At 36.0% G+C, this 17,768-nt stretch overlaps 2 protein-coding genes across 7 annotated transcripts in view; both read right to left on the minus strand.

Moving 5' to 3' along the window:
- The window catches only part of LOC111339120 (QRFP-like peptide receptor), a 25,765-nt gene extending 8,061 nt beyond the window's left edge, over positions 1-17,704 (minus strand). The window contains exon 1 of one of the 6 annotated variants that reach the window (XM_088732195.1): positions 17,389-17,704. The gene's annotated coding sequence lies outside the window, so the exon portion shown is untranslated. Of the gene's footprint in view, positions 1-2,789; positions 2,894-6,068; positions 6,149-7,030; positions 7,201-8,589; positions 8,701-12,290; positions 12,446-17,388 lie in introns of those variants that run through there. The other 5 variants (XM_088732196.1, XM_088732192.1, XM_088732191.1 and 2 more) reach the window with 5 other exon arrangements.
- Positions 10,876-14,556, minus strand: LOC111339347 (prolactin-releasing peptide receptor). Its single transcript, XM_022945997.2, has one exon. The coding sequence runs from the start codon at positions 14,045-14,047 to the stop codon at positions 12,932-12,934; it is 1,116 nt and encodes a 371-aa protein (XP_022801732.2). The 5' UTR covers positions 14,048-14,556; the 3' UTR covers positions 10,876-12,931.
- Positions 17,705-17,768: the final 64 nt, after the last annotated feature.

Raw genomic sequence — 17,768 nt, forward strand, 5'->3', positions numbered from 1 at the left:
TACACAATAAATTTTGAATTAACAATTCACATCTGCACCGTCATGATCAATTCAATAAGTGTTCCGTGTACACTAATACTATCAAGAGACAATAAAGCGGTTAGACTGAAAAAAGCTGAGTTAGCAATAGGAACATTAAAAAACAGTCATGACTTGCTTAAATCAACCATGCTTTTTTTTTAAGTAATTTGTGTATTTGTTTTTCAATGAACATGCACAATTGGTGAGATGTGCGAAAAGCTTCTACTACGCCATAAACAGAGATGTCACACTTGTCTTCAGCCGAAGATGTTAACCGTCGGCTTAAAAAGTCTACCTTCAAATTACCATGGAAACTCCAAATTTGCTCTTGGAGTACTCTTTTTCATGCATGATTTCTCTTGATGATTTGCAGTAAAAAGACCTATTTCAAAAACGGCTTTTTGTTTTACAAACCCCACGTTTATGTAATCACTAGCTATAGCTCCTCTATGTAATGATTGTCGTCAACAGATTAAAAACTTTAAAGTCTTTTTTCGTTGTGCTGCATAAAATTACGCATGAAAACTGTATGTTTTGCATGTAAATACTAAACTGAGCCTCAATAAAAAGATCCACAAACCCAAAATCCCCATAAATTAGCGGAATATCGCATAATCGATACCTTCTATTCCGTGGACTTCATAGTGCTTTTTCTTCTTTTCTTTCCCTAAGTCGTTTCGTACTGTCGAGAACTAAGTTAGGTAGAATTTTGGCCTGATCTCTTCCTACTATTCAAATTGACTGCCAGCTTCGCAGAATTTTGATCACCTGACAATACTTGTGAACATGTTTCGCTCTGACCAATGCACGTATGATTTTTATCTTCATTTGCTTGTGCTGATAAGGCGTGATATTTGCACTCTTAGTAGCAATTGCTCTCGAACAATTAGCGGACGAAGACCGTCTTTGCAGCCCAAAATTTTCGATCATCTTAAATAATGATACTGTTGTGTCCGTTTGTCTGGTCTACAGCATCAAGCAAACTCTAAAAATATCATATTCGTTAACAAAGAATTTTCGTTAAATAAAAAATGTTTACCTTACTTTTGGGTGTTACTCACTTCTAACAAATCACCGTTTGCTTTGAGGACAACAAAAGAAAACAGTGCTTATCAATGAGTCTAAATGAAATTTTGAATCATTTCGTTTAGTCGCTGAGTCAATAAACATGCATTTTTCCAACGCTGTTCTCGTTTGCTAAAGTAAAACGCATTCTGCAAGTTGATTACAAACTGAAGTTGGAGAAAAGAGACCGAGAAAGCAAACAAGAATGTTGGAATGCGATCCTTCTGCGTAACTGAAGTAAACAGTGAATATGGATAAACCAGTTTTTTCGATGAATAAGAAATTAATGCGATTATCGCTTTCCGATGGCAAAGCAAACAAAGCGGTAATCTTTGGTTAGTTACAAGATAGTCTTAATGGCACCCCAAGGATTACTGAGGAATGAAAATATCATACGAAAAAACACAATTATTTCGGTGCAATTTTCATCACAGTTTTTATTATTTGTCTTCGTTGGGATTAAAATTACTTGATCTCATGCAAATTCAAGCTTTTTTTTTTTGGACACGTCAACAAGCTAGGAGGATATTCTCACAGCATTACCTGCTTTTACTTTTGAATTCTCTTTGAAATGGGCGCTGTTGATATCATATCACAGGTTTTGCGATCAAACGACAACTGTTCCAATGAAACAGATCAACCATTTCGATTTTTTTCTCTTCCCTTTGATGATTGTTTCGGTTTTATCGGTGCAGTTACAATTGAAAACTCTCGGCCTTTTTTCATGCATGTTCTTTACTTTGATGTCACCACTGCCGCTAATAATATTTCAAAAACCAGTAACGTTGTAAGTAATTTATTCATTTCATTTCGAAGAAAAATGTTTTAATTAGAAAAATCCTGGCTTTAGTTATCTTAGGTCTGTGATCTATTTTGAATTTTTAGTTGAAAACTGTCTCTAATTTCGTATAGGTGAAAAAGAACACCCCGTTCTGTTTCGAGTCCCTATGAAAACTTCTAATTAATAATTACCTGTCTTTGTATTTTCCGCTTCGCTCTAACAACCGTTGAGGTTTTATCTGACAACGGATATCCTACTTATTATGATGTTTCAGATGACTCCCAATTTGAACGTGAAATGCAAAACGCCTCTACAAACTAATATTTTTTCACAACTTGAGAAATCGAAGCTTTCATCTTCACTTCTGTGATAGACCTAACATTTCAAGGATTTGCGTATGTAACAAATATAATGCAAATAAGCAAAGATTTCTTTGTTATCCTCTGTTAATTGCAAAACTTACAGTGGTAACCCAGTCCCGAAATCTGTAAATTTACATATCAGTAAATTGCAGCTGGCTTTTGAGAGAACCTCGTCCCCTCTTTAATCATGGTGAAAAAAATTCTAGGATACTTCTGGTTTTTAAATAGAAAATTATAATTACAATGTGAGAACTGAATATTTACGAGTTTGAGGTTAAGTGACTTATAAGAAATAATAAATGGTACTTGAGGCTGGGAGGATAAGCTTTAAGTACTCGAATTTTCCATAATAGATTTCTTGGTACGTTGTAAAGCTGAGCGCCAGAACTACAATATCTAGGTGTTTATTCACTAATCATTGAAACATGAAGTTTGTGCACCGATTGCTGCAAGATAACGTCGTGTTTTGTCGCGTTTTTTTGTGAATTTAACTTTCTTTGACATTTCAAATTGTTTATAAAAGTTTATAGTATACGTATAGAGAGTGTCAGGTTACTTACCTAGGTTTATGGGTTCGAGTCAACCACTGAAGAAATCACAAAATAAGGAGGCTCCGTTGCTCTGGTAAAGTTTTTCTGCGTCACGATCAGTTGTGAATTTTTCTGTCGGCTTAGAAAAATTATGCAAACAGATATCTTCCGAATGAGCGTGAGGTGGAAATAATATCCAATCAAAAGTAATCATTGATATTACGCAAATGTGACAAATAATAATTAGACCACCAACAGTATCACGAAACCAAGCTTTTGCCAATCTTAGTAAAAATTGTTTACCAGAACGGATGGAAAACTATGGTCATTTTTGCGATGTTCCACACTCTGATGCCATGAATAGGATTTAACTCAACATCTCGGAAAGAATTACACTGATAGGAATGTGCTGTAAAGACACAATAATTCCGGAGAAGTATATGATTTTTATCATATAAATCACTTTAGCTAATGTAAAGTTCCAGTGAAAAGTGCGATAGGCGCCGCGGAGCCACCACAAGGAAATTAAGCTACCGTACAAAACAAATTAAGAAATTTACAGACTGTTATGCCATGCTGTGCTATTTCAGAGGGGAAGGAGTTGAAGTAAATAGAAAGAGCTCTTTTCCTGAGGCACAGAGCTAGGTTCTTCGTTATAACGACACAGGTGGAATTCTTTTCATAGTTTGCACCATGTTCTGGGGATTTTTCTGTTGCATGATCAGAGGTTTTTAAGTAATTAGCAAAATTGACGTTCAAGAATTAAAGTAATCTAGTTTTCGCAGTTTTGGGTTTGCTGTATTGCTCCTATAACAGTAAGCGAGAAAATAATGAAAAATGAAAGTCTCTTTTGCCATCTTACGGTCGCGTCCTGTTTGAGAGGATCCTGAGCAAATAGACGAACTCTGAACTTTCGAAAAATTGATTTCTACCTACATTTTGTATCGACTGGAATGGTACAGTTTCTACTTTATTGAGACGTTACGAGTCCTTTTCTAATTATTTGTAAATAAGTCACACGTTTTCAGGCAGCATTTATATTTTTCCCTTTTTGAAGTTCAAAATTGCAATGGAAAACAAAAATGGCGAGAATGCTCATATATATAGTGTCAAAAGATCTTTTTTCAGCAAAAGTAGGTTTGAAGGATTTGGATTTTAATGAAGTTGTATATATTTGTAATGAAAAAGGAAGTGTCCACCGCTTGTATTTCATTAAGAAAAATCTACAAATTTTGCTCATGGGATACAAGCTTAATGAAGAGAATATCCGGCAACTGATATTCTCTTAGCCTTATCCGATATATCATTGATGAAATCTATTTTTAAAACTGAAACATAATTAGCAAGTGTTCATTGAAGAGTATCAGTTGAAAAGTGATGATAAGGTCTCTTTAATCAACGATCTACAAAGAGGCGTTAGGAATTGTTAGAGACTTTTCTCATTCTCTTAGAGTAAGAACATTATTTTGAAATATTTCCTAGCATTAACTCGAAGTGCCAACGATATTCTCTCAAGCTGGATGCCTAAACACTTTTAGAAATAGCACGAGTTGTGCCAATTCAATCAGGGTCTGTGATATCGTGAAAATTTGGTCTCATGTGAGAGGATTATTAGACGAGGGAAATACAGCAATATGAAAAGCAACGGATGTTTTATTGTTTTAAAGAAAGTTATTGAAGCAGCGTTCATTTTAGTTTTTGATCATTAGTGGAACATGTTACATATGTGTGACATCTGTCGAATTTAGCCAAACTCAGACTTGAAACTCAGCATTAAAAGAGGACAAACTAGACATCTGTATGACATAAATTTACTATGACATGTTGACTTAATAATATTTTTTAAGCGAATAATCTCAGCGTTTAATTTCCTATAGCAAAATAAAACACCTACGTAGAGAACTTAACATTTTTGTTTGTACTTTCTAACTACGTGTAGTACAACACCGCTAAACTTAGATACCGTTTACTGCGCAAATTCTGATAAATCACAGTTACCTTGACTTTATGTGTATAGAAACAGGTATATACAATGCTTTGATAAAAAAAAAAACCCGATTTCTTTTCAAGAAAAACTATTTGCTACCATTAGTTTGAAAATGTTTTGGTTCTTGACCAATTAGTCAGTCACTGTAAATATAAATAGAACTTGATTTTCATTCCTATTTGTTGTTAAATCTTTATTCTCTCTCTGTTTGTTTTTATTTCGTTTTGTTTTACTGGAGAAAACATCATACTTTTTATGCATGGCAAGTCTCCAACTACGAAGACAAATCTGTGTTACTGAGTGCCGGAATCGATTTTCTTTTTTTCAGGTCACAATGGCTTTTTAAATTAAAACGTTTAAAGATACGCACCCTCGATTCTGATTTTGCGATCTGAGTTAGAAATATTGGATCTTTTGAAAATATATCTAACACGATATTGACTTTTCCTCTATATTGTACTCATGAATGGTCCTTACATTGTCTTAGTCCTTGCATCACGATAAATATCTGACCGTGAAACTGCAGAAATTAATTAAGATCTCTCCCGCCATATTTACGACTAGTACTCAAGCTGACTAAAAATGAGTTTTCGCATTTTGCATTCTTATATTGCATCATAATAAAATTCAGTACATTTTTACAGAAATCAGTGAGACCGCCTCTAACACAGAGACCGTGTTGGTGCTGTCTAAGTTCTAATATTTGTTGTTAACCACATTAAAACGTTTACAAGCTTCAACCGACTTCTCAAGTTTGACGAATTAAATCAGCCCTCAAAATACTTGATCGATCAAAAGGTTTTTTTTCTTTTCATGTGGGGACAAGGATACGGGACATTTCACCTGCCAAAGTATGGTAATCAAAAATCTGGCATATTTTTCAACTTTAAGAACTCGCAGTCGTTTTAATTTCAGTCTTGCGTTGTCGAATTATCGAACAGAATTGTTTTCATTTGATTTAGCGCCCTCCGGTTAAACATTTTCTGACCGCATATTTTCAAACAGTTCATGCCAACCAGGTTAATTGATAGTGCTTCGACTTCTAGCTGCTGATTGAGTGTTCAACTTTATGCAGGATTGCTTTAACCCCATCGAACTTCGATGAATGCAACTTCAAAAATTCAAGGTGGAATTCGAAGTTACTCCAGCAAAAAAAGATTCAATTCTGCACCTGCGTTAGTTATGTTTTCATTTTCCACCAATTGTACTTTGTTTAGTTAAGTTATCATATTTAAAATCATGTCGATATTTCTCGCTGAAGAGCTATTAACTATGGTCTAAACAAGCTAGATCAAGTCAGAAAGAGCTCTTCATCTCCTCACCTTTATGTGGAGTTTACACTGCCGACACAGTTATCATTCAAATAGTTGAAAATGTCGAAGGGATTGTCGGTCAATACCAGTTTGGTCAATTTGCATGTTGAATGAGGTGTTAGACTGATTCCAATTTAGGTTTTTTTTAAAAAATGAGAAAAATTATTGTTTTGTTGTAAGATGGTGCTGCTTTATTTTATCTCTGACTGTGATGTGTATCACAAAAGCTGTAATCAGTCCTCCAGAACCATGTGGTGCCATTTGATTTACAAGTCATTTTCAAGTTTCATCAGACTCATCTTTTATAAACTGAACAAAGATTTCGCTCGTAAAACTCAGTCCTATTACCTTCAGATAAAATTTGCAAGTTTATTTAAATCAGATGTATGTATGACTTTGGAAAATGTGCGCTTCTTTCATTTAACAGTAAAAATTGCGTAGATTTCACTGGTTGCCTTTGAAAATTCATGCTCTGGCTCTGAAACATGTAGAGTGACAGCAGCCAGATAAAGCCTTGAGACAATTTCAGTTATTGCGGGACCAAAAGCCAATTTAATTTGAAGGGAATTAAGCCGATCCTCTTCCTACATGGAACCTTTTTTTTTATCATTCATATAACATGCGAGAATTGGTCTGAAGTTTTCTTTTTTGTACCCTTGTTAATGCACCTTGATGATATCAAATCAATCCAATAAAATAAGTTTTCTTTTCAAGGAAAGCGTACTGTGCAAGATTAATAAGAATGGGAAGACCATTCACCTCATGTATTCTGGATTAAACTTAAATCAAAATCAGTGGGTTGGAGGACAAGAAGAAAGAGAGAAAACACGATTAGTAAAAGAACGTCTATCAATATGGCTGTGCTTTACCCACAGAACCAACAAATACTTGGTTTCCGCATGTTGTGGAATACAGCATTAATTCTGCGTTTCATTAGACAGCGACACAGTTTTAGCTAGCAAAAATAGTACCTGGTTTCGTTGCAGGAACTTAAACGGATCATATTTCATCTCACCCAAAGGTTGTCAACATTTCAACCATGTCATGTGGTGGCTTACATATTGTATGTAACAACATCACGAAAAACACCGGCACAACACCAAGGACTACATCTTCTGAAAAGTCTCTTTTGTGTCGAACTATAGAACATAATCTCATTGTGATGAAGGACGGGAATCACACCACCAGTCAATGAAAATTTGTTATCTAATTATCATGCAAGGTAAACTTTTTCAATGAAACATACCTGCCTTATTCAATTTTCGCCGCGCGCCGAAACAGTTTAAATTGAAAGTGCCAAGCAGAGTTCCCTTAAGTAAACTCAACAATATTTATTACCTCCCAAACTGAAAATAATTTTCATAAAGCCACTACGTTTCAATTTCATTTAAAACTGACCTACTATCGTTTCCTTTCATTCTTTCCATCAAAGTTTGCATTTAATTCACTTATGAGACGTTCACCATATGCTACTTTTAAAACGCTAGCTCAGCCATTTTTTTAACTTGTTCCAGTCAACCCGCTCTTTTGTAAACAGGGCTTGCCTTTCAGGATTACAATTAACTGCTTCCTAATTCCGCTAGTTTTGCGTAAATAAAAAGTTGCTATTAAACAGAGGATTATCTTGTCAAGGAAAATAATCTTAGCGATGAATAAAGGAAGCAGGTAATCTTAGACTTAACAGTGGGTGTATCCAGAATTTGGAATAATGAAAGTGTCTAACTAATCAGAACTCTTTTCTTTTCTTTTCTTTTAACTTTCTTTGGAAATCTGTTGTTTTTCATTGTATGAACACTTTCAGTCAGAATTTTTATACTTGTATTCTCATAATTAAATCTGAAAAATTGAAAGGGCGCAATATTCGTAAAGTTGTGTCAATGACAATATTCGTTTTTAATTTACTTTAGAACAAACTTTTATTGTCGGCCGGTATGTCTTTTAGTTCTTGCCTCTTATGTTTGTTTCGGTAATATCGCCAATATGAATTGTGTCAAATAAGCTCTATCTCAGGTGCAAGATTTATCAATCATTATGCCAAGTTAACATTTAATAAATTTTTGTGGTGTTAGAAAATGCATGTTTTCCCTTGTAAGTTATTGATTTGAGAGCGAAAACGTCTATGAAATAAACCAAGCGTTTTATCTACCTACTTATGTACTAATGAGCTTCGGAACTTCTAAAAGATTTGGTAGAAGAGCATTTAGTCGTGAGAATATCACACAAAAAAAAGTGTAGAAAAAAATGAATACCACTTGGAGTGATCCTAGAATGCATGTGAGTTAGAGCACAGTTTTTTTGTTTAGTGGTTAAAACAGCGCACAATTCTGCCTTTCGCTGAATTTTTCATACGTAGAACCACTGCTAAGCAATGAGTATTCCTCGCTGTTTTTCAACTTCAATTTTAGATGATATTAGAAAACATGAAAGAGAAGAAAACTTAAATGTTTATCTACAATATATATATCTGCCTGAGAAAGCTCTAAGAAACACCACTTTCTGTTGTTATGTAGAAATGGGGATATATCCGTACCTTGTTTTCTTTCAATTTCTCCTCAGATTATATTCCTATTCTGAAAAATTCCCCAACAACAAACTCTACCGAAAAACTGGGAGATCTTTCAGGTTGTTATTTCAGTGCTCGCAAACACAGGAAACTCATCAAAACTTGAAAATATCGTCAAAAAATACCCCCCCACTGGTTGATAATTGTGTTTGCCAACATCTGCTGCTCTCGATTCTTTTATTGAATGAGAGATGAACTCAAACTGCAAACCGCGGCTCGATTTCTACCGCAACTTTAAGACTTAAATCAAGTCAATGAAAGTAAACCTTTCTGCGGCACATATCTAAGCGCGATTTTAAACAGGGATTAAAGATGACTAGTTTTCGTGGTTTTAATCGTCTGTTTATTTGCATTCTGTGGGCACGAAAGCTCCGCATGTTTTGATACTATTCCACGGGAGTTAGAAATCTAATTTTTTTTTCTTCAAGTTGCACGCTGTGTTTCTTATCTTTTAAAATCAATTGTTTTCTTGCTTGGATAGAATTTTTGAACATTTTCTTCTCCAGTCTCTATTGAACGAGTCTGGGTGGTCCACAGAATATTTGACACTGTACGGTTCGAACCACCTTAGATTGACCTCACAAAATTACTGCTTGTTCACAGTATTCAAACGCGATGTACCAGCCAGGTTGGCAACTATTTTCTAAACGCATATAGTAAATATATTATAAAGGCCCTTTGGCTGACATAATTCTTGGGAAACAAACAGGCATCATCTAAGTTTCTCTTAGAGACAAATACAAAGATGAAGAATACAGAGGAACAAAAACAAGGCCTAGGAGAAACCATTGCGAACAGGCAATCAGTTTGGCAAATAAACCGCGGTAACCACTGTGCGCAAGCAATTCTACGATAAACTATTTTCTGCAGGAATTTTGCAACCAGAATACGTATACAAGAAGATATCTCTTCAAAATCAATTAGGATTAACACCCGTAACGAGCTAACGACACTTAAAGAAAACAAAAAAATTAGCTTCGACGGATAATTAGAATGCGATGGTTAACTTGTTTAAAAAGGCCTTGGACTAGGATTGGGAAGGCATCCACCCAAGCTCATAAAAACTAATTTTAGCTCTCAATTTTTAAACCCCTGGGGAGTAAGTGTAATATTTCAGCTTATGCTTCACTGAGAACTCGTGCATAGATTAAATTTCTTTGACTGTTTTCTTGTATTAAAAACAAGTTTCTATTTTCGTGCAATATTGCGACCTATCATACCTTGTACGAAATTCTGTTTCTAACCATTTATACTGCATTATCGTAGTAGGGTAGGACTAGAACGGAACATGTACGAACCATGCGAGTAGTTCACCCAATAAATCCAACCCATCCCATTGATTGAATCACAACGATGGAACTGTCCTCAGAATTGTAAAACTTTGAGACTACTGTATGTGACGAAAATTTAAGTCTGGGAGATGGCAGATGTTTCAATTCGTTATAATGTTAAGTAAAGCCCATTCAGTCCTATATATAATTGCGAGATAGGTCAGCGAATCGTGCAACCAAAACGCGAATGTTTCATAAGAGTTTAGTAATTTAGTTTGTGTGATAACTTCCTCAAAAAACTGGTTACATAAATTTTCCATTATTAATTTCATGCAAAAGCATCAATTCATCGCTGAACAGTAAGATAATGAGGCAAAAGATAAACATTCTCAGAGGCAATTTTATGAGAAATGTATAGCGAAAAACAAGGAGACATGAAATTGTCATCTCAGAAACAAAATGATAAATGAGCTTAAAATTTTTCTTTCCTTATTGTAACGAAATATGCCAAAATGCAAATTTCATTACAAATGCAGTTCCCAATGAAAAGTCTTCCGTAGATTTTACGCAGGATAGAGATGGATCAGATACAATTATTACTGCTGTTGTTGCTTTGGTTGCTGTTGCTATGTTGCTTCTGTTGTCAGAGGTAGAGTTGCATGACCAAATATGATCATTTCAAAGATGACGTCACTATTGGTAAAAACAATCACATCTCTGACTCAGTCGTTTTTTTAAAAGAAGGAAACAAAGAAAATGGAAGCGATATTTCAAAGTTTATTTAGAACGGAGACATGAGACCAAGAGATCTCTAAATGAGAGTTAAGTAGCTTATAGCTTCCAGCCTTTGCGTTTTTATCAACGAAGGCTTGGAAACACTCACGTATCATGTCAGTGATGAATTTATCCATAACCCCATTTTCCTACTTTTTTCTGATTTTTCTTTTTCTATAGAAAAGAAGTAACAAATAAATTTCCCATCAACAAAACAATCCATGTTGGATACTTTATTCAAAGCAAACAGCTGGACTTGTTTTGTGCCTTTTACGTCTGTGGACTCTCAAATAACTCCTTATGGAAGGCATATTTTGTCCAAGAGTAGTAAAATTCAATGAATATGCGATTGGAAACAGTCTGTAATTCAGTGATGTACATAATAGTAATAATTGTCTTATTTTTTTTTAACTATTGCGTGCATGTATCCCTCTGTTTAACAAAGAGTTTGAAAATTGACAGCAATGTTTTTCATTTTGCGGGATACAAATAACAGTTTTTACAAAGCTATTGTCTAAAACATCAGTTTGGTGAAATTAGATTGAGTTAGAGTTTTATTAGTTCTTTACACTCATGCATAGTCGGCAGAAAAATAGTTATTTTCATTACAGGCCCCACATGGAAACGTTTTAAAGCAAAGTCTGATGTCGTAAAATCAGATTTACGTGCGAGGCACACTCCGTATCATCTCTACAAGTTTTTTGTTCAAATTTAACTGAGCAGATGTGATGAAAAACATTTAACATACTTGATTGGTCTTGATTTAGTATGTTGGGCAAGCATGTATTACACGATTAACAATTTTCAATTCCCAATTCCTGTATAAAAATTCGATTTTGAGGAAGGTTTCTTCCTAACTGACATATGATACAATGTGTTACCAAGGGCCCGTTTCTCAAAAGTCCGGATAACTTAACGGGCCCGAAGCCATGTTCTAAAATCAAAATCTAAAGGATAGGAAGGCAGGTTCTGGCACCCAAACCAGTCTTTTTTGTTTCTCTAGCTGATAGCTTTATTGTATAATTTTCAAAACTTTTGGATCCCCATCTTGAATGAAAACATAACAGCTTTACGGGCCCGTTAAGTTACCGGGACTTTGGAGAAACGGGCCCCAGGAGTCCATGGGCTTTTGGTGTTAATCCCGCTCATTTTTGTGCCTTTAATTTCGGTTAACTCTCAAAAAGATGTTCAGGAGATAAGTGGTGTCTCATCCACATTTAAATTGTCGAACAAAAAAACTTCTCTAGAAGGAAAAGGTGCTTGATATTCAAAATTTTTCGTTTTTCAAATTTTGTAAGTAAGCAATCCCACATATGCAAATTTTTTTAACCATTTGTTTTCTTAAGCAATTAATCCTGATACCTTGAACACGGTCCAAATTTGAATAATGCTTATTACTATCGTCTTCTTACAACAATTTTGTTAAATAAACGATTATCGAACTGCATGCGTTTTCAAGTACCACGAAAGTTTCAACAAAAATTACCGATCTATTTAGATAGCGCACGGATTCGGCCATTTTTTTTTCTTTTTTTGAACGATATGATTAAAAGGTTAATCAAAACACTTAAGGAAACAGCTCGAGCGCCTTCTTTACATAATGTTATTAACCAGATTACAAACCGTAGATCGCCCGGCTAACAGCTGCCTCGGACTCTCGCTCAATTCCCTTTAATTTTCAACCAGTTTTGTCCACTTCTATTCCTCTTAGACCCAAGTGACTGTGAAAGTTTCTACTGTAGTTTTTCCCTTGTTAGAGACTAGCTCATCATCTCCCGAAGTTGCTTATTCAATAGGAGAAATATAGGATATTACATGGCCGCTTGGGGATACGAATCTTATCTTCTCGTGCTGAAAGTATCTCTCACGAGTGAGCGCAGCGAACGAGTGAGAGATACTTTCAGCACGAGAAGATAAAATTCGTATCCCCAAGCGGCCATGTAATGTTCTGTTTATTATATAGATACTGATGAAATTTGCTCATAAAAGACAACGTTTTTATTCATTTTCGAAACAACAATTGGGTAATTATGTTGGTAACCATGGCCACACCAATATCCTCACACCGTCGTGAAAGATAAAAAAAGTATCTTCACTGCGCACGGTGAAGTTATGAATTTTTAGTAAAAGGAGAAATCCTGGTATTTCATCAGTATCTATATAATAAATTTCAAATAAGCGGACACTTGCTCTAGCTTTCAGTAACACACCACCACGAATCTAACGAGAGCTGGTTCTTGCAAAGGATATTTTTTGTATCTGTGCTATTCGTTGGGTGATCTGAAATGATATTTTCTGTTCTGTGCAGTGCTTCGCATCGTAGCTCGACGACTGGTCATATAACGGCTGCCTCGCATGAACGGCAACTGCTTGCTTTCCGATGAACAAATGTTTAAGCAACCGGAGCGAAAATCGTTGCTCATCGCTGAAAGAATTACCGGGTTGATCACGTGCTTTATGTAGTACATCGCCAATGTAATAAGGTTTACATACATGAAGTCCGGCTTCAACGTTGTTTCTGGGCTAAATTCATGCAGCAACATAATCACGCCACGAGGAAGATAGCAAATTTGAAAAGCCAACATCAACACCACTAACATCCTAACCAAGTGCTTTCTCTGTCGGACTCGATTATTGATTGTCTTTCTCATGGAAGAGTTCGGCACCTGCATTTCGTCTTTAGCTCTGAGCAAACGAATGATGTCGAAGTAAGCCACGCTCTGGACCACCAATGGTAAGGTAATGAACAAAATCACAAGGTACACCTCGTATGCGATTCTGTAACCATCACTGGAGAAAACTGGAAAACAATAGAACAGCCTATCGGGAAACAAAGTGACCTTGATGAAGAGCAGCATCGGAACACCGGCTGTCGCATAACAGGCCACCCACATTACTGGAACTATCATACTGACGCGTCGGAGAGAAAGGGTCGGCTTGAATGGTGAGGCAATGGCTCGATGCCTCTCCACGGCGATCACAGTCTGTGTGACAACTGATACACATACGAAAACATCTTGGAGGGGAAACAAAATTTGGCACAGCGCGTCTCCGAAAGGCCAACCAAGATAAAACTCGATGATTCTTAATGGCGCCGCAAGAACACAAACTCCTAGGTCTGCAGCACAGATGTTTGCGATAAGTAAATTGCATGGTGTTCTCATTTCCCACCAACGAGATAGTGTCGCCACTATGAGGGTATTTCCAACTAAACCAACCACGATAATTAAGGAGAAGAAGAGCGTACCAAGGATAACGTAAACTTGAGATACCCCTGTGACTGGCGGTGCCGTTGTCGCATTTGGTGTCGCATCTGGTGGAAACCAGGTACTAGCATTTATCGTCAAATTCCACATGTGAAATGTCGAGTTTGCAGTCATTCTGGTAACTCGATATATTGGGAATTTTTGCCTAAAATCACTATCTAGAGCTGCGACAAATCGGATCAGCTGCCGCGGTCGACAGAATGAGGTGAAAATCGATTTTTTGGCGCCGTTGCGTTTATATTTAACGCGTTATTTGATGAGGCGGCCCAATATCGATTGCTTTGATGTCAAAAAGAAGAATAGACGATGGATGGACGCGTGTCCCACCAATGACAAAACTTGAACCGAGGACGCTAATGAAGATTTCTATCAGTGCATGCCCTTCGCAAACTTAAGTTTAGAGAGACGGTCCTTTAGAAAAAACTCTGATAACAAGAAGGATAATCCGCCTTTTTTCTCAAGAATTGCACAGCGAAGAAGTGTGGTTGCAAAGGTTTGAGCGAAAAGAGATGGACAATAACAGTGAAATGTTGATGGGATGTGCAAATAGCATTCTACCCAAAACAATTTAATGTGAAAAACCTATATAATTAGTTCGTCTTTTAGCACCTCTGATAATTTAGTAAGGACAATTGCAATATTACAGTTTAGTAGATTTTTAAGATATTGAAAATTATGGAGGAAGTTAAAATTAACATTAATTCAAGTTATCCCACAAGTCGCGCGGAAAACTGCGTTCGTATTGAGGAGAATTTTTTTTTTTCTGGCACAGATGTGCGCCAAGTATGTAAACAATATTTTCCGTCTCATTTGTTTTGTCGGGACTAAGGTAAACAAAATGTCTTTCACAAGTATCCTTGTTATTACTGCTCGAAGAGCGGAGCATAGGAAGGGAACTCCCCGACCCTTTTTTCATAGCAATTTGAAAAATATCAGATATATGAGGAATAAAAGCCTTTCCCGCTCCGAGGATGGCTATAAATGAGGTTAGGGTTTTAAAGAACGAATAAAAAAAACAATGGTAAATTTTGAAACAATTGTCAATAGGAAACTTCTATCAGTGAATTTTCAATTCTTAATCAAATTTTTCAAGTCGTACCGTAAACTTCAATGTCTGAAACAAAAAGTTATTTTCACCACGAACCTTAATAGCTTTACTTTTCATGAAAAAGATAGTTCTTCTGACTTTAAAAAATCTCCGCGGGTTTCTCATTAAAATTTTAAAATTTCCAGTGGCGACAAAGCGTTAAAACAATACCCAGTCGGTTACAAATGAAAATTGAAGGAAACACTCCAAATAAAGGCGCGCGAATCAGGAAAATCAATTGTTATGATTTTTCCAATTTGTAAGTCGGGGGTCATAAAAGCTTAAATTAGAATATTTGACTTGATCATTGTCACATTTATCAGCTGCAAGTTAAAAAAGAAACTCTCTAAAAAGTATCCATCAAAAACGTGCATGAACAAATTAAATTTGTTTCCAAGATTAGATCGATTAAGTCGATCAGTTCCTATTGTCGCGAAGGTGAAAAGTCAAGGGGCGAATAACTGTGGAGCTCGAACTTGGGGATGAAATTTTCTGTATTGCGATTGCACCAACCTTTTATTCTTTTTGCTTGCCTCGATCGTATCAAGAACTAATCTTCAGAGTTATCTGAATTATTTTCCGCACGTCAGTAAAACCAGAAAAATATCAGTGCATTTTTCGTTGGGTCTAATTGCCAAAAGATTTATTGATTTTCCTCTCAGTCACCTGAATTCATGTCTGCTATCGAAACTCTGATCTTTACCTTGTGCCTTATGACGCGAAACTCCTCAGAGGAGTCGTAAGGCACCAAAAAACACAAATGTGTTTATTTTCTTTATTGGGCAATGGGTGAATTGGGAACTGAGCTAATTACAGACTTTTAAAACAAAATTACATGAAACCGCCGGAAACAAAGCATCGCCACGAAGTAAAACTGATTGTTAAAGCGTTCTTTGGCTATGGCTATAAAAAGCCCTTTTCTCATCATTTTTCGGTTTTGGTTTTTACCTATTAAACGAAAAAAGCAGATTAATTCACCGTTGTATCACTGGGAAAAAAAAAAGAGCTTGCGTTTAAAAACCAGCGATACCTAATTTAAGAGACGAAGTGATTTGCATTAAGCTAGCCGTTTCCGTAAGCGTTCATAATTAGGACAAAAAGTGCTATGAAAATAAAAAAATGTATTTTGCCATGTGGCGAATTGTTTATCAAAACTAACTACAGTTTAGAATCCTTTTTGGAAAGAAACGGATACAACCACCAGCTAGGCAACTAAGTTTCTAACTTACCAAGCAAAACAGTCACCTTTTACCATGATAATCATCTCGACAAACAAAACTTGCCAGCTTTTAGCACGATAACGGAAAATTAACTCTTCAATACTGACACTGGCCGTTTTGCAACATGTTTATTCAATTTTCGAAACTTTCTTTCTTCATCTATGACTTCAAAACCGAACATCTTCTCTTTTTCTTTGTCCGAAGCGAACGGTAAAAAAAAAAAAAAAAAAAATCGCAAATCGGCTTATATAAATGTTAAGAATAGATGTGTCAGGTTGGACATTGTAGAAGCCACTTAACGATGTCAAAGTTTATTTGGCTGGCGCTTCGAGATATGTTCAATTTTTTAAGTCGACGAATTCAAAGCAAAAATACTAGCCAACTACTAGTGCAGCAGGAAACTGTACTGTTTTAAAACTTATAGCATTATTCGCAATAATCTTTCAGTTTTTTTAGCGTTAATCACAACTTACATTCAATATCATGACATTGTCACAAGATAATTTATGACTACAACTGACAGAAAAACAAGTTTACGCCAATAGCTCGAGAGAATAATTGCGTCAAAAACTCCACCCAATTAGCGCCGTGAACGTTTCTTCCCAGCTGCAAAATGGCAGCAGACCAATTTGGAATTCTTTGTTATTTTATACGTTTACAAATGGTTGCTTTGAAATAACTGTCCAAAAGAGAAAAAATAAACCTACTTTAACATTGGATGATTGCCGGAAACCCTGTAATCGCCGAGATATATGTTTACTCGTCATTCCTAAGATCAAAGACTCTCTGATCTTTAGAATGACAGAAAGGTTGCTTCGGAAGCAATCTTTTTGTCAGAATTTACGCTTTACAATAGTTCGAATGGTAGAGGTCGCTTGAAATAACTGTCTTATATCGGTTATGGTCGCATCAAACCTTTTAAGAATAGACTGAAACTGGCCTGACTGAATTACTTAATTATTTTTTACACCACGCTGCAGTATACGAGAATAACTGTCAGACCAACTTGCTCAATCCGTTTCAGAAAGCCCGAACGAATTTCTCACCTAGTGCGGTGCTAGAACAAGCTGCGAACAGAAATGAGGTATCTCAAAAAATAAAACATATTGTAATGTTAACAACTTAAATAGGCTAACAGACAGTGGTACCTGGTTCAATTGAAATGTTTTTGTGCTCCACCACAGTGTAATTGCGCAGAGATTTCACTTTGGGCAGTTTAAAGTCAACCGAGGTCTTCACTGACGAGTAATTACGTGATCATTAAGAGAACGCTTTGGGAGAACCGTTCAGTCAGATATGCGGAATGTTCAAAACCAAATCCCCAAAGTGACACGAAGCTTTACGTTATCCATTTGGACACTAAGAGTTCAAGAAGAAGTGGACAAATACTCCGTTTCAGCTTTTACAATAATATCATCTTCCCTAATTTAAGAAGTTTTCTGTTCTTAAGCCACTACGATCAGAGTAAGGTTATCTATGTTCTCATGCAACAGTCGGAAATGAAACATATTATCCATCAACAAACAGT

The sequence above is a fragment of the Stylophora pistillata genome, chromosome 9 (assembly GCF_964205215.1).
Source record: "Stylophora pistillata chromosome 9, jaStyPist1.2, whole genome shotgun sequence".
NCBI classification, from domain to species: domain Eukaryota; kingdom Metazoa; phylum Cnidaria; class Anthozoa; order Scleractinia; family Pocilloporidae; genus Stylophora; species Stylophora pistillata.

Bases quoted from the DNA above. Each gene is read 5' to 3' on its own strand.
- LOC111339347 (XM_022945997.2), bottom strand. From the start codon at position 14,047: ATGACTGCAAACTCGACATTTCACATGTGGAATTTGACGATAAATGCT.